At 64.6% G+C, this 22,091-nt stretch overlaps 2 protein-coding genes across 2 annotated transcripts in view; both read left to right on the forward strand.

The window, feature by feature from the left end:
• SDK1 (sidekick cell adhesion molecule 1) overlaps positions 1–862 on the forward strand; it is a gene marked incomplete at its 3' end in the record, with an annotated part of 423,357 nt that extends 422,495 nt beyond the window's left edge. The window contains 1 exon segment of the mRNA XM_084883883.1: positions 675–862. Coding sequence (XP_084740009.1) covers positions 675–862 — 188 coding nt within the window.
• The window catches only part of AP5Z1 (adaptor related protein complex 5 subunit zeta 1), an 84,466-nt gene that overhangs the window by 22,075 nt on the left and 40,300 nt on the right, over positions 1–22,091 (forward strand). The window lies entirely within an intron of this gene.

The raw sequence follows: 22,091 nt of genomic DNA on the forward strand, positions 1-22,091 counted from the left end.
GCTGCGTCTGGAATCACGGGCGGCCTTTCAGCTGCGCCCGGCGCCCATCGGCCTCGGCCCAGGCGCCGCGGGCAGTGCGGCCGGAGGCTCCGGGCGGCGTGCGGGGAGCGGGAGGGGGCGCGGGCCTGTGGTGGCCACTCCCCTGCTCCGGACGCTCCGACGCGGTGGCGCAGCCGCCAGAGGTAAGACCCGTCCGTCTCCCTCACTAACTGAGCGTCAGTCTGCACCCCCCCACCTGGCGTGGCCCTGCGGGCGCCGAGGCTGAGAGCGGGGCCGGGGCCGGGGCCTCCGGGGAGGAGCGGGTGCAGGAGGAGGCGGCCGGGGCCCCAGCCCGGAGTGGGGGCTGCACTGGGTCCTGAGCCACCGCCCACGGCCTCCCCACCAGCCGGCTCTGCCCGGGGCTCCAGCTGGCTTTGCCCGGGGCTCCGGCGGCTCTGCCCGGGGCTCCGGCCGGCTCTGCCCTGAGCTCCGGCCGGCTCGCCACCCGGCCTCCGCGTTCAGGGGAGCGAGTGCGGTCACTGGCCGGGGCGTGCGCCCTCCGTCGCTGGGACCGCCTGTGGTGGGAGGTTAACGGGGAGCCCCCTGCGCTGTGACATTTACCCCGAAAAGAGGCCGCCCCGCCGCCCTGAGGCCATTAGGTCCCCCCCACCCAAACACTCCTCCACCCCCCCTAGCTGTGCTGCTCCTCCTCTGGCTCCGCCCTGAGGCCCAGCAGGTGCTGCTGTGGCGCCGGCTGCGTCTTCAGCACCAGGGACAGCGCCCGGCGCCCGCTGTGTCAGTGACTGCCCCCGAGGACAGGCCCCTGGCGGCCCCTCCTGTGACTGTCCCCCTGAGGACAGGCCCCTGGTGGCCCCTCCTGTGACTGTCCCCCTGAGGACAGGCCCCTGGCGGCCCCTCCTGTGACTGTCCCCCCGAGGACAGGCCCTGGCGGCCCCTCTGTGACTGTCCCCCCGAGGACAGGCCCCTGGCGGCCCCTCCTGTGACTGTCCCCCTGAGGACAGGCCCCTGGCGGCCCCTCCTGTGACTGTCCCCCCTGAGGACAGGCCCCTGGTGGCCCCTCCTGTGACTGTCCCCCTGAGGACAGGCCCCTGGTGGCCCCTCCTGTGACTGTCCCCCCTGAGGACAGGCCCCTGGTGGCTCCTCGCTGGGGCGTACGATGCCTGGGTTCCTGGAGCCGCGCTGGGTTCTCTGTCCTCCTGTGCGTTTACAGGCGGGGCCGTCGGGATTCACTGCGGGTGGTGACAGTCTTGCTTCCTCCGCCCCGTGCGGGTGTCTCACTGCGGGTCTGGGGCTGCGGTGCCGTGTGCGGGTGGACGGGGACAGCGGGGAAGGGCCCGGTGAGGGGGCACCGGGCGGGGACAGCGGGGAGGGGCCCGGTGAGGGGGCACCGGGCGGGGGATGGGGACAGCGGGGAGGGGCCCGGTGAGGGGGGGGAGGGCCCGGTGAGCAGGGACAGCGGGGAGGGGCCCGGTGAGGGGGCACCGGGCGGGGGCAGCAGGGAGGGGCCCGGTGAGCAGGCACCGGGCGGGGGGCGGGGACAGCGGGGAGGGCCCGGTGAGCAGGCACCGGGCGGGGGGCAGGGACAGCGGGGAGGGGCCCGGTGAGGGGGGGGAGGGCCCGGTGAACAGGGACAGCGGGAGGGGCCCGGTGAGGGGGCACCGGGCGGGGGGCGGGGACAGCGGGGAGGGGCCCGGTGAGGGGGCACCGGGCGGGGGGCGGGGACAGCGGGGAGGGGCCCGGTGAGGGGGGGAGGGCCCGGTGAACAGGGACAGCGGGGAGGGGCCCGGTGAGGGGGCACCGGGCGGGGGGCGGGGACAGCGGGGAGGGCCCGGTGAGGGGGCACCGGGCGGGGGCAGCAGGGAGGGGCCCGGTGAGCAGGCACCGGGCGGGGACGGGGACAGCGGGGAGGGGCCCGGTGAGGGGGGGGAGGGCCCGGTGAGCAGGGACAGCGGGGAGGGCCCGGTGAGGGGGCACCAGGCGGGGGCAGCAGGGAGGGGCCCGGTGAGCGGGCACCGGGCGGGGACGGGGACAGCGGGGAGGGGCCCGGTGAGTGGGCACCGGGCGGGGGGTGGGAACAGCGGGGAGGGCCCGGTGAGTGGGCACCGGGCGGGGGGTGGGGACAGCGGGGAGGGCCCGGTGAGTGGGCACCGGGCGGGGGGTGGGGACAGCGGGGAGGGCCTGGTGAGCGGGCACCGGGCGGGGGGTGGGGACAGCGGGGAGGGCCTGGTGAGCGGGCACCGGGCGGGGACGTGGACAAAGAGGCTGTGTGGGGCCGGGCGGGACGGTGTGGGTGATGTTCTCTGAGCGGCACTGGGCCTGAGCGGCTTCGAGAGCCAGTGTCCCCGCGCCCTCGCTGGGGGGGAGCAGGCCCACGGCCGGAGAAGCCGGAGCGGAGCCGCGCGGCCTGAGGCGTGTGCGCTGCCCGGTGCCCCCGGCGGCTCTAACCCCACGGGAGGCTGGGAGGAGGGCACCGCCCAGGGGGACGGTCCGGCAGCTCCTGAGACACGCGGGGTCCGGCTCCGGGCCAGGCCGCGGCTCTCCGGGTCGGCACCTCCTCTTGGCGAGAAGGCCCGGCCCGGGCGCTCACGGGGCTTGTGTGTGAGACTGTGAAAGCAGCTCGGCCTCCATCAGCCGTCTCCCCCTGGGCCTCGCCACGGAGCACAATCCCGGGACAAGCCCTCATCCTGTCCGCAGCGTCCCTCCACACGGTGTCCCCACACCGGCCACTGCACGCGGGACCCGCCGTCACCCACCGCGACCGGCTTCCACGGCTCACAGCTCAGAGGGGAGGCCTTGGTCTGAGCGCCCCCCCCCCCACACACACACACCCCTGCGTGGACGGCCCGGCCCGCACGGCCAGCGCTGGGCCGGGCGGCCAGAGAGGCCGAGGGCGGTCAGCTCGGCGGTGGGGCGTCGGCGTTTGTGCCGAGGACCGGAGGGGCCGGGCCGCCTGCGCGGCCTCAGGCAGCGGCGGGGGAGGCAGCTTTCCCGGTGGGCTCGGCCTCGGCGTCTCCGTCTGGAGTCCGTCCGCCACCTGTGCGCATCGTCCCGCACTCGCTGTCCTCGCACAGCTCGTCCGGCGGCCGCGGGATTCAAGCTGCACGTCAGCGGCAGGCGTCACTTTAAATGTCCTCGTGGCCACATTTCATTTTTTCTGTGCTTTTTTTTCCCCTTTTAATCCTCCTCCGAGGATATTTTTCCATTGATTTTTAGGGAGAGTGGAAGAGAGAGGGAAAGACAGAGAGAAATACCGATGTGAGAGAAACACATCCATCAGTTGCCTCCTGCACTTGCCCCAACCAGGGCCCAGGCCAGGGAGGAGCCTGCAATTGAGGTACGTGCCCTTGACTGGAATCGAACCCAGGACCCTTTGGTCCCCAGGCCAACACTCTGTCCACCGAGCCACGCCGGCCAGGGCTGGTGGCCACATCTTAAAAGGTGGACAGCGATAATAACCCGTAGCTCAGTCAGCCACGATGCACACCCACCGGGATGTTTGTATAACGAGCGGACACGGGTGGCCACACGGGGTGCTCGGTCCTGAAACGCGTGTCACTAAAATGAAACACTGGGAGTGGGCTGTACACCGGAGCCTCGGCTGGACGCAGAGCCCACACGTCGTGTGTTCGGTGCGTGTTTGCTGTGTGTTTGGTGCGTGTTCGGTGCATGTTTGCTGTGTGTTTGGTGCATATTTGGTGCGTGTTCGATGCGTGTTTGCTGTGTGTTCGGTTCTCGTTCGGTGTGATGTTGTGGAATCCCTGCTAAGCACCTGCACAGAGCCACGTGAGAGTCCATGATGAATTAAATTTTAAAAAACAAAGATTTATGGGAGAAATAACTTTAGGAGAACAAAGGTGTGAATACACATGCTTTTATCTTTTAATGTGTTTTTATAGATTTCAGAGCGGGAAGGAAGGAAAGAGATAGAAACATCCAAACTAAGAGAGAATCATGGATCGGCTGTCTCCTGCACGCCCCCTACTGGGGATCGAGCCCGCAACCCGGGCATGTACCCGTGACCAGAATCAAACCTGGAACCCTTCAGTCTGCAGGCAGACACTCTATCCACTGAGGCAACACCAGCCAGAGCTTGTCATTGTTGATTAGTTAACAAAAAACACAACGGAGATATAACAAAATGAGGCACAAAGCCTGTAACGCGGCAGCAGTTCTCGTTTTAAAGAGGACAAAGCCTGTTGGCTCTGCCAGCAGACACGCCCAGGCCGTGGGCTCTGCTGTGGGCATCACCCCCTGGACCAGCAGGTGGTCATTCTCATCACTGATGTTTCTCTCCCTCTCCCTCTCCCTCCCTTCCTCTCAAAAAAAATCAATTAAAATATTTTAAAAAGCGTCAAAGCAAACAAGAAATCCCCCATAAGACCGTACAGGGATTCAGGGCCACCAGGAACACTTGCACGTTTTCCAGTTCCCCGCGCATCGTACACACGCACAGCAGCCACCGGAGGCGCCGCTGGGTCCTGATTGCACGGCCCTCGCCTCTGGGCCTCGGGCCTCGGTCCTCACCGACGCCGCCCGGCACTGCCAGGGCGTGGACGTGACTGATGTTCCTCCCGCTTCTCTGCCACGTGAGCCAGCCACATGGCCGAGCCAGCTGCTGCGCGTAAATAGCCCTGTGATTGCCGCCTCCATCCCAGGCTGCGTCCGGATCCGCTTTAGGAGCTGCCTCTGGGCCGTTTCTCTTTGAACAAAGACGAGCGTCCTGGCTTCACCGCAGGAGCAGCCCAGTGCGGGCGCCCAGCCTGCTGTGCGAGCTCCCCACGCGCCCCCCCCCCCCCTCGCCTGTCTGCTGGTCCCTTTTTTGGGAATCGAGTGAGTCCCATGTGGCTTCTGTTTAAAGTGAATCTCAAGGTTGGGAACTGTTCCCTTGAAAGGAGTTACTGTCTTTAAAATACACTGAGTGGCCAGATGATGATGATCTATGAACGCATAATAATCTGGGGCCACTCAGTGTGTGTGTGTGTGTGTGTGTGTGTGTATGTATATTAGAGGCGCAGTGCATGGATTAATACATGGGTGAGGTCCGGCCAGCCTGGCCAGGGGGAGGGGACATGGGCAGTTGGCCGGCCTGCCTGCTGGTCGAACTCTTGGTCAAGGGGACCATTTGCATATTAGCCTTTTATTACATAGGATGTACACTGAGTGGCCAGATTATTGTGCGTTCAATCATCATAATCTAGCCACTCAGTGTACTATCCCTTCTGGCTGTTACTGTGTGTGTGTGTATGTGTGTGTGTGTCTTCACCAAGGTTAAGGTCCACCGTGATTGCCTAGTTTTCCAGCTCTCTGAAATACTGGGTAGCACGGACAGGTTTCTGTTTTCCACAAGGTATTTTGTTGCCGCAGATAAAGCAGTGCGTAGGCGGGGGTGGGGAACAGCCGGCCCACGGGCCATATGAGACCTGCAAACCCATTTGGCCTGGCCCTGCCGAGGCCTCCGGGGTGAGTTAATGAAATGTTGATCACATACAGCAGGCTGGTTTTCCAGTGGATAATTTTGTTCGGCCCTCGAATGATGTTGTAAATGTTCAGATGGCCCTCAGCAGAAAAGGTTCCCCACCCCTGGCCTAGAGCGACCCCAGGAGATACGGGGAAGGGGCGTGAATGAAGAGAAAGGACCGAGGAACGACTCGGAAATTTAAACTATGAGGGTTTCAATTTAAAACTCAACAGATGGATACATGGCCGATAGAAGCAGCTAAACATGAACTATTTCCTGAAAAAGCAAGCCAGTCCACAGGCCATCAGCATGAATTTCACACCAGAGAACTGAGCGGAGAGAGGAGAGAAAAGCAATCTGAGAGTGAACTGCCCTGACTGAAGCAGAGACGCATATTGGGCGGATGAGTTCACTGAGAATTGGTCCGAAGGGATGCAATGGACCGGCACATACAGACACCATGGGGAATTCCCAGTCGAGGACGAGGGGGGATCCTAAAAGATTGCAAAGTGGGGGGGAAAGAGGGGAGAGCACATTTGCCCACAAAGAGACAAAAGCCTAACTGGTTTCCCCTCATCACTGGCAGCAGTGTTGCTAGGAATAATTTGGAACGTAGCTAACCTGTAAGTGTGAGGTCAAAACGAAGACACTTTCAGACTTTCATTTGAACAACTCAGTTAAAGGCTTATTCTAGCAAAACAAGCCGAAGTGATGAATCTGCCGAAACCGGTGTTGCTCAGTGGATAGAGCTTTGGCCTGTGGACTGAAAGGTCCCGGGTTTGATTCCGGTCAAGGGCATGTACCTTGGTTGCAGGCACATCCCTGGTGGGGGGTGTGCAGGAGGCAGCTCATCGATGTTTCTAACTCTCTATCCCTCCCCCTTCCTCTCTGTAAAAAAATCAAAAAAATGTATATTTTTAAAAAGTGACAAACCTAAGTGGACAACATGAGATGCAAGTGATCACAATGTGGGAAAATGAAGTGGAGCCGTCATCTCACGAGTTTAGTGTGTAGAACACTGAGAGAATAGAGGGGAGGAAAACCGTGTCTAATAAATCAGGCTGCAGACTGTCTAACAACGGTTCCCGGGAGCCTGAAGCTAAAAACCCCGCAGCCCCAGCCTCAGGTGCGGCCGGAAGCGGGAGTGACGTTACGTAATCGGCCTCACCGTCCTCGGAAAAAATAAAGAGAAGGAAGAATTCCAGACATTGCAAAACAAGGAAGGGTAATTTCTAGAAAAATACAAATAGGGTATAACTTCCTGCTCGCAAACTGCTGGAGGGAAAACCATAAAACGATAAAACGCTCAGTCCCGGGAGGGAGGGAGGAGCTGTGACACGAGGGGGGAGGCCGGGTGTTAAAACGTCCGATAATCCCGTAAATACGATCGGGTAAGCGTCCTGAGGAGCGGGAACGCAGCCTCTCTCCGCCCCTGCAGCTGCTCCTCTGGAACGAAGGGGGAGTCTGAGCGTCAGGACGCCGGGAGATGGCCCTGCTCGCCCGGAGGAGGCGGGTGGGTGCGATGAGGAGGCGGGTGGGTGCGATGAGGAGGCGGGTGGGTGCGATGAGGAGGCGGGTGGGTGCGATGAGGAGGCGGGTGGGTGCGATGAGGAGGCGGGTGGGTGCGATGAGGAGGCGGGTGGGTGCGATGGGGTTCGAGGAGCTGGGCAGGGGAGGCCGTCCATTAGGTGGCGCCCTCACTGTCTCCCCCAGAGCCCGTGGGAGCCTGGCTCGCCCTTTACAAACCAAGCTCCTTCAGCTCTAAAGTAATTACAGACAAGGACACAGATCTGGAAGGCAGAGCACACGGAGAGGGGTGAAGGAAGGGAGAGTGGCCTCTAGGCAGAGGCCGGCGGCCGCTCCACCCACCAGTCCCGTCCACGTCCACGTCCACGTCAGGGGCAGTGGCCGCGCCCACCAGGGTCCTCCTTGTGAACTCCAGCATTGCTCACGGGGGAATGGTCCCTGAACCTCAGAGCTCCGCCGGCTCTGCAAACGTGAAGACTAGAGGCCAGCCCAGGAATCCCACGGCCCCACCCACCCCCACCCGCACACCTGCCACCCCCCCTGCACACCTGCCACCTCCCCTCGCCCCCCCGCACACCTGCCACTCCGCTGCACTCATAGCCCCGCCACCCCCACGTGCCCTGCCCACCGCTGCCTGGGACTCAGACCCGCCGCAGCCACAGGACCCATCAGTACATCTCCGGGTGACCAGTTGTTTGGCCGTCCTGGCATCCGGCCACGGCTTTTTATGATCTAGATCACTTGTGAAGTGAGAATGGCTTGGAGAACACTGGGGCATTCCCACTGACCGGTGCGGGAGAGGCAGCTGGGCTGCGGGAGAACATGCCCCGTCGGGGGGCCGGGGGGAGCTCAGCTCCAGGAGCAGGAAGCACGGCCTCCCCGAGCCTCCATCAGCCACCTTTCCCGCAAACTGACCGGCTCAGTGGTTGTGTGTCGACCTACGATCCAGGAGGTCAGGGTTCGATTCCCGGTCAGGGCACGTGCCCAGGTTGCGGGCTCCGTCCACAGTGGAGGGTGTGCAGGAGGCAGCCCATCGATGATTCTCTCTCCTCATGCGTGTCTCTCTCCCCCTCTCCATTCCTCTCTGGAATCAATAAAAATACATATTTTAAGAGTTGCAGCTGAGAACTAAACGCGGGAGGACTTGGGAACAGGCCTGGGGCAGAGGGAATGCACGAGAGATGGTCCCCGAACCAGAAAAACGGCCGCTCGCACGGCGGCCGCGGCTATAAAAGCCAACGTTGAGGGAGAATGTTTAGGATGCAAGGAGACTCCTGATGTATCGCCGAGAGAGAAGGAGGCCAGATTATGCTGATGAGCCTGCCACTAATTTTGTAAATCCGTGCGTTTTGTAATTTTACACAGCGATGTAATTTTAGAGCCGTCCATAAATCAGTGGCAGCCCGTAAGTGTGTGTAATTTATGGGCGTGTGGGTGTGGGCGTATTTCTTAAAACCGCAAGATGGTTATCAAGAAATTAGCAGCAGTTGTTTATCCCGAGAGCAGAGGCGGGAGGGGCAGTGCTTCTATTTCCGTGGGGGGTTCTAGGTGTATTTCCCTTCCAGTCTCTGCACCGGGCGCGGCCTGGGTGAGCAGTGAGGCGCGGGCGCCCCGAGGTCGGGGAGCGGGTGGGGCCCCTGTCTTTGCCAGGGGCGGCGGGGAAGGTGACCCTGCCTCCTCACTCCGCTGTGAGCGTACAGAAACTCGGCGATCTGCTGTAATCCGAGCCAGGAGCGCTCCCGGACGCCGAGCTGCTGGACAGGGTGACAGGCAGCCGCCAGGCAGGACGCCGGCCGGGCCTGAGGCCGAGGGGAGGGGGCAGGTCGCGCGCGCAGCAGGCGGCTGTGTGGCTCTTGGGCTCAACTCAGCCTGGCCGGTGTGAAGGAGGCCCTTCGGAGTCCGTGCCCCTGACTCCGCGCCTGCTTCCTGAGCAAGCTCGGGGGAGGGAGCGAGAGTCGCCCACAGCGTCCAGACTCCACTCGGCCAGATCCCGGTGCCCCCACTCCGCGGGCGAGCTACGGCCCAGCCCCCCGGGATCCCAAACCCCAAACTCCTGCACTTCCCGGCCTCGGGTCCTGCCCGTGCTATTCCCCCACCAAACACGCCTGCCCCTGTCTCGTCGGGCCCTTAGGACCCGTCCGGGTAGCAGCGCTGGCTCTGCCCCGGTCTGCCCGCGGTCCTTGTCCTGGGCCTGGGTGCCACTCCGGCCGCAGGGCCCGCCGGTCCTTCCGCAGACACGGCGCGCACTCAGCGAATGATTCTGATGGGAGATCGGCGGTCGGGGCAGCGCCCTCTCGTCTGTGAGAGGACACTGCCTCGTCCTCATGGCGGCTGCCCCACATCCTCACCCTCCGTGGCCGGGAGGAGCTGGCGGTTCATTACCGGGGCGGGGGGCGGGGGGCGGGGGGCAGGGGGCGGGGGGGGCCCCGTGGGAGGCCCCCGGGCACACCCAGCCAGAGCCGAGCGGCAGGAGCGGTGGTCCCGGGAGCAGCAGTGCCAGCTCAGCCAGAGGAGCGGGAGGCCTGGGCGCGGGGCCCCAGGGGAGAGCAGCACCCTCCCCCGCCCCCCTCAGCTTCACCCGCAGCAGGTTCCCTGCCTGAGCCTTGCTCCTTTCTGAGCCTTTCACACCGTCTTCCCTCTGATCCTCACCACCGCGCCCTGGGGGGCATGCACGAGGCTCCCCCGATCCCGCTGGGCCCCGAGGGGGAGGGGGAGGTGCCTCTTCTGCGGCGGGAACAGGAGACGCACGGGGTCCCCGAGCAGCAGGACACACGGGAAACCATGGGTGGGAAAGGGCCACGGACCCCACACCCTGAGACGGCGTCTGGGGGGCGGGCCGCGGGGGCTCGGCCTTTGTAGGGCTCTGCTCGCGGCTGCTGGCCCGGACTCTGAGCTTTATGGGCCTCCTCGGGCCCCCCCTCCCGTCACCCCCGTGCGTGGGGGCAGGTGGAGCGCCCCGGGCGTGGCTGCCACGCTGGGTTGGGGGGGGGGGTCGCCCGCCAGAGGCACCAGCCTCAGCTCCGTCTCCATGCTGAGCATCCAGGACTGTGCCTGCGTTTCCATGATCGCCCACCAGAGGGCAGTCACGTGTCACATGCCAACCAAGTCAGGTGTCACAGACTCCCCGGGGGCAGGGCAGATCCCCAGTGGGGGGTGTGCAAGAGGCAGCTGATCGATGTTTCTCTCTCATCGATGTTTCTAACTATCCCTCTCTCGTCCTCTCCGTAAAAAGTCAATAAAATATATTTAAAAAAATAAAAATACATGTGACCAAATGGCTGCGTGAACATTCTCCCCAAAACAGAACCTCCTCCCCTCCCTCCCCCCCCCTGTGGTGCCCATCCATCGCCTTGGGGAAGGTCGCCGGGGAGAGCTGCTGAGCGGCTCACACTCCCCCTTCCCCGGAGCCTGGGGGACCCCGGGCAGGGAGGGCGGCTGCGTGTCCACCGCCGGTCCACTCCCGTCCTGCACTGCCCCCTCCAGGGCGCCCGCGCTCCAGGCCTGGGAGCGCAGACTTGGCTGGAGACTCGCTGCCCTCTGGCGGGGATTCTGATCCCACAAAGGCCAGCGCCCGGAGCAGCTCTCACCACTGATCCCCCAGCGGTGCGGGGGCGCCACCTGCTGCCCGTCCAGCTGGAGCTGCGGGACGGGGGAGCGCCCCGGCCGGTGCCTGGGGGGAGGTGGCTGCAGCCCCCAGGCCGGGCCGGGCCTGGGGGTGCGGCTGGGCTGGTGCTGCGCAGGGTGGTGCTGGCATTCTGGGTGTGGCCACAGCTCCAGAGGAGGTTGTGCCCACGATGCTCAGGTGGCAGCCCCGGCACCGCCCGGCATCGCCCGGCCTTCTGAAAGGCACAGGCTCAGCCGCCACCTCCCAGCCCAGGGTCTGTGTTTAAACCCGTTTCCCGGTGACGCGAGGCCCAGGAACGGCCGGCCCTCAGGCCGATGCCCACGTCCAACCACCTGCGGGCTTTTTAAAACTGCTGCCCTGGGGTCCCTGGGGCCCCCGTTTCCCTGCACTGCGTGCGACCTGCAGATCGGGGTGTCTGCTCCCCAGGCGAGCCCATAAAACAGCTGGAGAGCTTGCTCATCAATATTCTATCGCGTTTTACTCGTCTCTTTATTAACATTTACTAGAGTTCTTTTCTCTGGGGAAGATATACAAACAGCCAGGAGCCTGTGAGCAGCGTCATTCGTCACCGGGGAAACGCAGACCCGACCTTGGGGAGCCCCGCCCGGACGGCACAATTGTAGAAACGGAGCCGAACTGGGGGTGGCACAAGGGAACCCCGAGGTGCACATCCTCACACCGCTGCCCCTCACAGCCCGGGGGCTCCGCCATCTCCCAGCTCCAGGCAGGGCACGAGTCCCAGGAATTCCGGGACCAGGGGCTTGTCCTGTCCGGTCCTCAGCACCCACGTCCCAACTGGACCTCCCAACCTGCCGCTGCGGTGAGGACACCTGTGGACACCCACCCTCACCCCCCCAAAGGGCTCCATCCTAAAGCCGGGTCCAGAAGGGGGACGGGGCACCACTCAAGGGCGGGCCCTCTGGTCCCAGGCCACGGCCCCTCGGACCCGGGCAGGGCTCCTCCTCCTGAAGCCGCCTCTCCCTCCGGCTCCATCCCCTCCTCGGCCCATGAGTGGCCCCAGTGCCGGCAGCTCTCTGGCCGTCGCCCTGGAGACGAGGTGAGGTGGACCAGCCGTTCCCCGAGGGCTCCTCACAGCTGGGGGCGCCCAGAGCCTGGCACTTCTCACCCTCGCCCTGGACGAGACGGGAGACAGTGGGGGGCACGGGCTGTGGACAGCGCTGTCTGCAGCTCTGTGTCCACCTGAGACGTGGCCTGGCGCCGTGAGGGCCGTGTTCACGTCCACGCGTATGAGGGAGTCACAGGGCTCAGCGAGCAGCAGGTGGGGAGACCGAGGTCACCCTGCCCAGTGAGCGCTGAGAAGGTCCACCGCCTGGCTCCGGGACGCACTGCCGCCCCCTGTGGGCTCGGCCCAGACAAGGCATTGAGGAGAGGAGCCGGGCTGGGTGTGGGCGAGGCCACCATGGGCCCAGCGGAGCCGGGAGGGCCAGCCGGCGGGAGGCCTGCAGGGTCTGGAGCAGAGGCTGGCGGTGCTTTAGGGGAGCAGCGCCCCCTGGGCCTCTCTGAGGGGCTCTGGGCACCGCGAGCCCTGGGAGGGCCGGGCCAGGCTGGACAGGGGAGGGGAGGAAGGCCGTGGGGCGGGCTCTGGGCCACTCGGTCCCTCTCTGCCCGGACCCGGGGCCATCCCTGGCCTTCACGCACCACCGTCTCCCTCTGCACCAAGACCCAGGTCCCTGCAGCGATTCTCACACACGGCTCCCCCCGAGGGCGGTCTGTGTCCCGTGTCCTTCACCTGCAGCTCACAAACATGGGCGTGGGACCGCGTGACCTTGAGGTGCGGCCCAAGGACCACGTAGTTTCTGCCTGGAGCCTCCGGCAGGTCCGCCCAGCAGGCCGAGGCCACGGTGGACGCTTCCCGCTGAGGGCAGCATCGCCCGCCTGCCCAGTGCACGGGCCAACCGGGCGTCCAGCCCCCACCGGCCTCCGAGGAGCCGCCCCAGGATCCCAGCATGGCCGCAGACACTAAGCGGACCCTGGCGCATTGACGAGCCCTGTTGGCGAGAGGGCCCGTCTCTGCCCTCACCTTAAACCCGCCCGGACGCCCCACCTGGTCTTTTCTGCTCCTCAAACACCCCCTGCCTCTGGCCTCTGCCTGGTTCCCCGCTCCGCCCGCCTCCCAGTCTGCATGGCCGCTGGCTCCAGGGCCCTCAGCGCCCTCGGGGGTCGCCTGGGGGGTCAGACCCCCATCCCCACCGCCCAGGCCCCGTGGCTGGTTTGTGGCTCTGCCTGTGCCAGACACGGAGCCTGGAGAGGGGTCTCCGCCTGCCTGTCTCTCTTCCCCTGCCCCTGCGGAGCCTGGCGTGACGTCAGCGTGGGCACCCCCTGACCGCCTGACCCCGCGGAGCCTGGCGTGACGTCAGCGTGGGCACCCCCTGACCGCTTGCCCAGCCTGGCGTGACCGCGCAGGACCCCTCAGGAAACGGAGGGACAGCGAGGGCCCTGCTGGTGCGCTCCGGGCCCAAGGGGAGGCCGGCAGGGCGAGGGGCCGGGTAGGGCCGGGCCTTCTGGGGGACCCTGCGGAGCCTCATGTCCGGGAGCGGCGTCCCCCCCGGGCCTTTCTCCTGCTCCCCGCCTTCCAGGGCCAGAAGGCCGCACCCAGCGGACCCCTGCCTCAGGGTGGCCGCGCCCACTGCGGGTGCCCCGCGGCACCGGGGCTCAGGGCCTCCCGGGCAGGGGCGCGGCGGTCCCCGGGGACAGGGACCGGGCGGCAGCTGGGGCGAGTCTCGGCCCCACCTCACAGGCGGTCCCCGGGGTCACAGGCCGGGAGGGTGAGGCCGGGGCGGGCGGGCGGCGGGGTCACCGCATCCTGCCTTCGCGGCCACCGCCCTTCCCGGCCCCTCCCGGCCGCGGCCCCGCCCTGGCCGCTCTGCGCACGCGCCGGAGCCGGCGGGGCGGGGCGCATGCGCGTTGGGAACCGGGCGCGGAAGACTCCGCTCCGACCGAGTGTCAGTCCGCGATCCGGGGTTTGGGCCCCGCCGGGGGTTCTGTTTATAAACACACAGCGAGGTCGCGGCGGCCTGAGGTAAACCCTAAGGTAGGGGGGTCGGAGGTCAGAGGTCAGCGGGGCCGCCGGCGGGGAGACCGAGCCCTTCGCCTTCGCGGCTGCTGACGGCGCGGCCGGGCCGGCCTGGCGGTCCCGCCGCGGTCCGGGCTGCCCGGCGCCACGTGGTGCGCACGTGGTCCGGCCCCGGCGGGCGGCCTCCCCTCCCCCACGGCCCCGGCGCCCCCTGGCGGCTCCCGGGCGCCGCGCCACCCAGCGCGCCTGCGCACAGCGCGCCCGCCGGTCTTCCGGTCTGGGCGGCGCGGGCGGGGGCGGGCGTCCTCGGGAAGCGGCGCCTCCGCCGGGCGGCGGCGGGGGTCCCGGCGGCGGGGGTCCCGGCTGGCGGGGCCGGAGGGCCCGGAGCGGCCTCCGCAGCCCACGTGGGCCGAGCCGGGCGGCGGCGGTGCTGCCGGTGACTGAGTCCGCGCTCCCGGGCGGGCGGGGCCGGCGGGGGGCGGGGAGGGGCGGGCAGGATGGGGGGCGGCCCGGGGGCCTCCGGACCCGAGGCCAGTTCCGGTTCCCGGTCCGCGCACGGTGCTCGGGCCGTTTCCGAGCGGCGGAGGGCGGGCGGGGAGCCCGGCGGGCCGCTCCCCGGCTCCCGCCCCGCCCGCTCGGGCTGAGTCGCGGAGGTTCCGCCGGGGAACGGCGGAGCGCGGGGCGGGGGCCTGTGCGGCGCCGCGCTCCTCCCTCGGCCCCGGCCGTTCCTGGAAGGACCGGGGCGAACCAGCACTTCCCGCCGGTGTCCTCCGCCCGCGCCTGCCCTGCGGCCGCCCCGCGCGAGTGCGTGTCCGGGAAGCCGCGCTCCGGCCCCAGCGCTTCATCCGGTGGTCGGCAAACTGCGGCTCGCGGGCCACATGCGGCTCTTTGGCCCCTTGAGTTTTTAGCAAAGGCCAGCTTAGGAGGACCCTAATTACGTTAATAACAATGTACCTACCTATGTGGTTTAAATTTAAAAAGTTTGACTCTCCAAAGAAACTTCAGTCGTCCTGTTGATATTTGGCTCTGCTGATGAATGAGTTTGCCGACCACTGGCCTAAACCCCTGCAGGCCCGCGCTCAGAAACCCTGGAAGGGGTTACATCGTCGGGGAAACCCCGCGGGCACCGACCTAAACCCCGGGCCGGCGGGGGAGGGGCGCACACGGACACGCCGGCACCCAGACAGGCGTGTGCCCGCGGCAGACAGACCAGCACCGCAGCTGTCCATGGCCTTGCCGGCCCCTGCTCAGGCGCACTGCGGTCAGTGGGCGGGTGTGTGATCGGCCTTGGTGGGTGTATTGATGAGAGAGGGAACCAAAGACAGATCTTCACTCCGGGGGCCTGAGCCGCGCCCCGCACAGGGAAAGGTTCCCCCCGGGGCTGCTGGCTGTTTCCTTCTCGTTTAACCCCCTGCGCCCCGGAGCCTGAGCCCCGCCCGTCACTGGCCAGCATTCTCCTCCCGGTCAGGGTCTCGGAGGCCCAGCGCCCTGGCGCCTGCTGGGAGGAGCCCTCCCTGGGGAGCCGTGTCCCCGCGCCTCAGCTCTTGTCTGCGACTTCTCAGAGGAAGACGGGAGTCTCCGGGCCCCAGCCCAGCCTGGGCGCCTGCAGCCCCGGCCCCGGGACCTTCCCAGGCCCCTCCGGTGGGCGGGTGGCGGGCGGCGGGCGAAGACCAGGCCCTGCAGGCCTGAGGGCTGGGTGCCCGCCAGCGGCCCGGCGCCGTTAGGCTCCGTGTGCAGAACAGGCCCGGCCGCCCGGCTCCGGCTGCTGCTGGACCTGGAGGCAGCGCCCATTACTCACTCCCCGTGGTGACTCAGAGGCCAGAACAGGAGTCAGACTAACCCTCTCCTCGGCAGGAAGAGGGGCCCGGGGCCGAGCAGAGAGCCCCCAGCCCTGGCCAGCGTGACACTCACAGGACGCTCGCCTCCCAGACTCACAGTGAGAGCAGCTGCCGGCCACCCAGCGGGCGAGCTGGGAGGGGCCCGGGGCCGGGGCCCTGCCTGCAGCCCCAACGGGTTTCTTTTAGAACCAAAGACCCAGGTGAGCGTGTGTTAAGGAGATGCTCACCAGGAGGCTGGGAGAGAAAGCAAAAGGCCCATTTCTCGTCCTCCTCAGACATAACCTTGAACCACAACCCCTTTGTCTCGTTTTCCCCCGTGTCGCTGCTGTGCGTTAACCTGTGATACGGCGTTATCACTCATCTTCAAGGATGAGGTTTGGCTTCTCTTTTCAAACAGAAGAGCCAGCCATCACTTCCCTGAAGACCTGTGCCCCGGGCCCTCCGCTGTGGGCGGCCTGCTGGGATTGCTCACGGAGAGCGGTTGCTGGGATCCTTCAGGCACAAGGCTCGGTCTATCTAGGTCGTTACGGCTCCACGTGGAAGCACATTCTCTTCCATGAACCCTTCATTTTTTTAAAACATATTTTATTGATTTTTTACAGAGAGAAAGGGAGAGGATTAGAGAGTTAGAAACATCGATCAGCTGCCTCCTGCACCCCCCCACTGGGGATGTACCCACAACCAAGGTACATGCCCTTGACTGGAATCGAACCTGGGACCTTTCAGTCCAGAGGCTGACGCTCTATCCACTGAGCCACACCGGTTTCGCCGAACCCGTAACTTTCAGTCCAGAGGCCGACGCTCTATCCACGGAGCCACACCAGTTTCACTGAACCCGTAATTTTTAACACAAATAAGCAGAACATCCAAACCTGGGCAAAGCCTGAGCTTAGAGAGCAGGTGGGTCCACACCCCGAGGTTCGTCGCGAAGGCATCGCCCTTGGCCCGGCCGGAGGGGACGGGGAGGGCCTGTGCTCGGGTGTGGACCTGCCTGCCGGCCTGGGGACAGGCGGGCACAGACACAGGAGGGCGGGGCAGTGGCGTCCTCTCTGGTGGTCAGCGCGGTGCTCCAGCCCCAGAGGGCACAGCCTCCCACCGAGAAACAAACCCAAGGCTGGAGCTGCAGGGCCTGACGTGAGGTTGGCGCTGCCCGCTGCCCTCACGGGTTCACAGAACCTACTGCCTGGACTCGGCTTCAGGGGCAGGTACGCCCGCCCCTCACCCTGGCCAGACTGTCCCGCCCTGGCAGCCAGGAAGCACTCTGCAGGTGGGAGCTGGGTTTCTAATGAAGTAAAATGGCGCTGGTGCCAGAGAGGACTCTAATCACGGCGGGGCTGCCTCCTGAGGCTCCGTCACCGGGGAGGTAGGCAACTCGGGCACCGCAGCAGCTGCCCACTGCTGTTCCCCGGGTGCCAGGCAGCGGGCCGGGCTCGACCAAAACCCACCGAGAACTGCACTGCTGTGCCGTTTGCCTTGCAGTTTGCCGCACAGGTCCGTGCTCAGGGCCCCCCAAAACAATTCAGAGACATCCCCCCTCCCCACACGCTCACCCCTCCCGCCTCCACCCCCGTCTCTGCACGGACTTCCGTTCCCTGAGGATGCTGACCTCTGAGCCCACCCGGGACTCAGCCATGGGGTGTGAGGAAGGTGGGCCTGGGGGTTTGACTCCCCCTGCCCGGAGCCCCTCCGGAGCCGAAGCGCCAGTTCTGCCAGAGCAGCTGACACGGTGCCGTGTGTGCAGCGCTGTCCGCCCGGCTTGTGACAGGACACACGTGTCCCGGGGAGCGGAGACAGGACACACGTGTCACGGAGCGGAGACAGAACACGAGCAGTGGCACCGGACTAGTGGGAGCAGCTGGCGGGGATTCTGTGTGTATTCGATCCTTTTACTCGTTTTCTTCCTGGTTTCCTGCACGGAGTGTGTGTGGCATTTCTATTATAACCAAAAGTGTCCTTTTCAAGATGAAGTTTAACAAATTGGAACCACCCTCTGACACTCCCGTGCTACCGTTTTTTGTTTTTTTTGTGATTTTGTGGTCCAAATCCCAGTCGGGCGCATGCAGAAGGCAACCAATGGATGAGTCTCACACTGGTTTTTCTCTGTCTCTCCCCCTCCTTTCCTCTCTAAGGATCAGTGCGGAAATAGCCTTGGTGAGGATTAGAAAAAAAGAAAAACAGCACCAGAGTTGGCCTCGGTTTCCCCGGGGGAGGGAATGATGGGAGCAGGGAAGGTGGGCCCTAAGGGGTTAGGGCCTCAGGCTCCCCACCCCCTCCAAAGCGGCTCTATGGTGTCAGGCTGGACTTAGGAGGTGCCAGGAGGTGGCGCTAGACCCAGCCTGGGAGGCGGGAGGGGACTAGGGCCCCCCCAGTTTCTCCCCTTGGGGTCCCCACCTGCTCCAGTTCCTGTGAGCTCTCCCAGCCAGCGTCGTCCCTGCGCCCGCCCGACAGCTGCTTTCCTAACAGACACGGCTCCCAGGCCCTCCGCCCCGGCCAGCCCGGTCCTGTCCACAGGCCTTTCCTGTTGCGATGGCTCCAGCCTCACTGTCCCCTCCCAGCCCCAGGGTTCGCACCCACTTCATGTAGTTGCTGCCCCTACAGTTACCAGCTAACAGCTTGCTCTCGGTCCTTTCTGCTAAAATCTGCTGGCGGTGGTTGAGCATTGGCCTCTGAACCAGGAGGTCACGGTTGGATTCCCGGTGAGGGCACAGGCCCGGGTTGCAGGCTCCATCCCCAGTGGGGCCTGCAGGGGGCAGCCGATCGATGATTCTCATCACTGATGCTTTTCTCTCTCCCTCCTCCCTTCCTCTGAAATCAGTAAAAATACAAAGGAAAAAAGAAAAGGAGACCCACCTGGGAGTTCCCCGGGAATGGTCAGCGCCCCAAACGGAAGACAATGCAGACGAGCCCAGGGAACTCTCAGGGGGGAGGGCTGTCTCCCTTCTGCTCTAGTGCCAGTCAGCCCCGCCCTGTCTCCAGAGGGAGAGGGGAGCAGGCTCCCCACTCGGGAATCTGTATCCGGGGGAGGGAGTGGGGTTTGAGGGAGGCTTGCAGCCCGCCTCAGGCCGGGGGCGGGGTGTGGTCTCCTGCGCACACGGGCTGCCCGGCGGACGCGGTGTGCGGGCCGCGGTATGCAGGTGACACACCAGCCCAGCTCCCCTACCCACCCCCCTCCACAGCGGTGTTAACTCCTCACGAGAAAAGCTGGCCAGCCAGTCTTACAAGCTGTTAATCAAGAAGAGAAAAATCCAGAAGACATCATGTTACCTCTCTTAAAAAAAAAAATTAATCTTTAAGGATTGAGGATGTTTTCCCCTTGATTTTAATTTTATTTTTATATGCTTTTTATTGATGGCCGAGAGGAGGGAGAGGGGGGTAGGAACATCAATGATGAGAGAGGACCATGGGTTGGCTGCCTCCTGCACGACCCACACTAGGAATGAGCCTGCAGCCCGGGCCTGTGCCCGACCAGGAATTGAACCATGACCTCCTGGTTCATAGGTCGACGCTCAGCCCCTGAGCCAAGCTGGCAGGGCCCCCCTTGGTTTTTGCAGGGGGAGGAGGGGAGGGAGAATGAATGAGGGAAGAGAGAGAAACATTGATTGGTTGTCTCCCACATGCATCTCGGGTAGGGGCGGGGATCGAGCCTGCAGCCAGGTGCGTGTCCTTGAGCATGGCTGGTGCGCTCACGGCTGAGCCATGGTGGCCTCTGCTCACGTGTCTCATGTCCATAAAGGGAGCAGCGAGCTGGGGGTCAGCGAGTCGGCATCCCAGCTTCCGGGATTGGAAATCCTGCCTAGCCAGCGTTCGCCTAGCAGGCCCGTGGCAGTGAGGCAGCACCTAAGGGCACGACCCCAGCAGCCTCCCCTGTCCACGCTGCTCCCCCATTCACTCAGCCCCCCCCTGCCCCCCATTCACTCAGCCCACCCCCATTCACTCAGCCCACCCCAATTCACTCAGCCCACCCCCTGCCCCCCATTCACTCAGCCCACCCCCTGCCCCATTCACTCAGCCCACCCCCTGCCCCCCATTCACTCAGCCCACCCCCCACCCCCCATTCACTCAGCCCACCCCCTCCCCACCCCCCATTCACTCAGCCCACCCCCCCTGCCCCCCATTCACTCAGCCCACCCCCCATTCACTCAGCCCCCCCCCCGCCCCCCATTCACTCAGCCCACCCCCTGCCCCCCATTCACTCAGCCCCCCCCCCCCTCCTGCCTGGGAGGCGTTGAGCCTAGAGGACACTTCCAACAGGGGCTGTTTGTCTGCCTCCCGTGAGGCCATGGTGGCCGCGCTGTGACTGCCCCCCCCCCGCCCCCCCCCCCCCCCCCCCCCCCCCGTGTGCGAGCGGAGGCCGCAGCTCAGGGTGACCACCCTCCCCGTTCGCCTCAACTTCCTGGGGCTTGGCCATGACATCCTGCGTCCCAGGAGGCTCCTAGTCCCCAGCCACCGGGGACGCTGGCACGCTGGGAGAGGCCCCGGCGGGGCACACGCGGCCGGCAGCGGCATGGCCCTTCGCGGCCCCTCGGCCGCTGGGCTGTGGGCTCAGTGTGAGGTGCCCATGAGCAGGCACGGAGACAGAGCCACCAGCGTGTTTTTGAAAATACACATTTTTTATTTTATTTTATATTTTTGTTTTTTAAATATATTTTATTGATTTTTTACAGAGAGGAAGAGAGAGGGATAGAGAGAAACATCGATGAGAGAGAATCATCCATCAGCTTGCCTCTTGCACACCCCCTACTGGGGATGTGCCTGCAACCACATGCCCTTGACCAGAATCGAACCTCGGACCTTTTGGTCCGCAGGCCGACGCTCTATCCATTGAGCCAAACCGGTTTGGGCTACATTTTTTATTAATGTCAGAGAGGGAGAGGGAGAGGGAGAGAGAAACATCAATGATGAGAAAGAACCATGGATTGGCTGCCTCTGCACACCCACCCTGGGGATCGAACCCACAACCTGGGCATCCAGCTGTGGCCTCCTGGTCCGTAGGCCAGCGCTCAGCCGCGGAGCCACACGGGGCAGGCTGGCGGTACTTTAGGTTTTGGTTCTAAGTTAAGGTTGAACCTTCCGACCTCCGTGACCTTTGACCATCTGTGAGTGGCAGGGGGCGGAGCCAACGCAGCACCCAGTGTCCCCGAGGTGGGGCCTGGCTCTCACCACGCCCTTCACGCCCACAGGCCCGGTGCGTGCTGGGTAAACGTGGGCTCGCACAGATGATGACACAGCAAACTGGGCAGAGGAGCTGCCGGGGCGGGGATCTGCCCGGGCGGCCTGGCTAATGTTTCACCAGCAGCTTCCGTGAGCTCGGACCCACACCAAGCCTCTGAGTCCCTGGCAGCGCCGAACCAGGAGCGCGTCTCTAACCGCCTTCAAAACCCGAAAGTCATAAAGCCAGGCCTGGGGAGTGTGAGCCACCAGGACACACCCTACTGCCTGCCTGCCTGCCTGCGCGCTCCGTCCTCCCCATCCCGGTTTCTGGAAGGGGGGAGCTGAGGCTGCCGGCCTGAAGGCATTGTTTTTTGGGGGGCGGGGGAGGTACCCCAGGGCCTCCGAGGAAGGGTGCCCATGTGCCTTCTCACCATGGCTCCCCGTTTCTGCCCCGGTCTCATGCCCAGAACGAGGGGCACCGGGTCCTGTGTGTCTGGTGCCTCTGGCCACGCCCAGGGGTGGATTCATCTGTACTGTGTCTGTCAGCAGTCCGTCCCCCGGCATCGCTGAGCGGGCTGGCCCAGCCGGTGTGGCGCAGTGGTTGAGTGTCGACCTATGAACCAGGAAGACACGGTTCGATTCCCTCTTAGGACACATGCCCCAGTTTTGGGGTCCATCCCCCACAGAGAGCGTGCAGGAGGCAGCCGATCCGTGATTCTCCTCATAGATGTTTCTATCTCTCCTCTCCCTTCCTCTTTGAAATCAATAAAAATACATTTAAACAAAATAAAATGTATATATTTAAGAGGGAGAGAGAGCTTGACTGTGTGGCTGTAACTCGGCTTTGTAAAGTCAGTTTCACTAACCGACAGACATGCAGACTGCTTCCCGCCGGGTTTTGTGAATGAGTCTGCTGTCAACACACACGACGTGTCTTTGACGTGTGCTTTTATGTCTGGAGCAGATTCCTAGGGGCGCGATTGTTGGATCACACAGCCGGGAAGTGGAGCTCTAAGAAATTCCTGGACTGTTTTCCCCAGTGAGGACCGACCAGCTGACAGGAGGGAACCCGGGGCGATGGGTGTTCTGAGTTATTCTACATCAGTAACCGCTCTGACGCTGGCTGCGGTGACGGCCGAGCAGCTGTACACACTAGGAAGCTGCGCGCTAGCGTCGTGTGAGTGTCAGGTACGTACTCTGTCCCTGAGCAGAGCTGTTAGAAGAAATATGTAAACGCCGGCCGGCAGCCTGACCGCTCAGGGCCTGTTAGGGTCTCACCGGGTGCCACGCGGCTGTGTTCTCCGGTGCGCACTGAGCGGTGGGAGATGGGGAGGAGGGCTGAGATGTGCTTCGGGGAGCACCTGGGCGGCCTCCACCGCCCTCGGCCGTCGCTCAGCGGGCTGATGGGAACACGGAGGCTGCTGCCTTTTGTGTGTGTGTCCACGCTCTCCGCGATGT

This window comes from Pipistrellus hanaki, assembly GCF_964339955.1.
Source record: "Pipistrellus hanaki genome assembly, chromosome: 5".
NCBI classification, from domain to species: domain Eukaryota; kingdom Metazoa; phylum Chordata; class Mammalia; order Chiroptera; family Vespertilionidae; genus Pipistrellus; species Pipistrellus hanaki.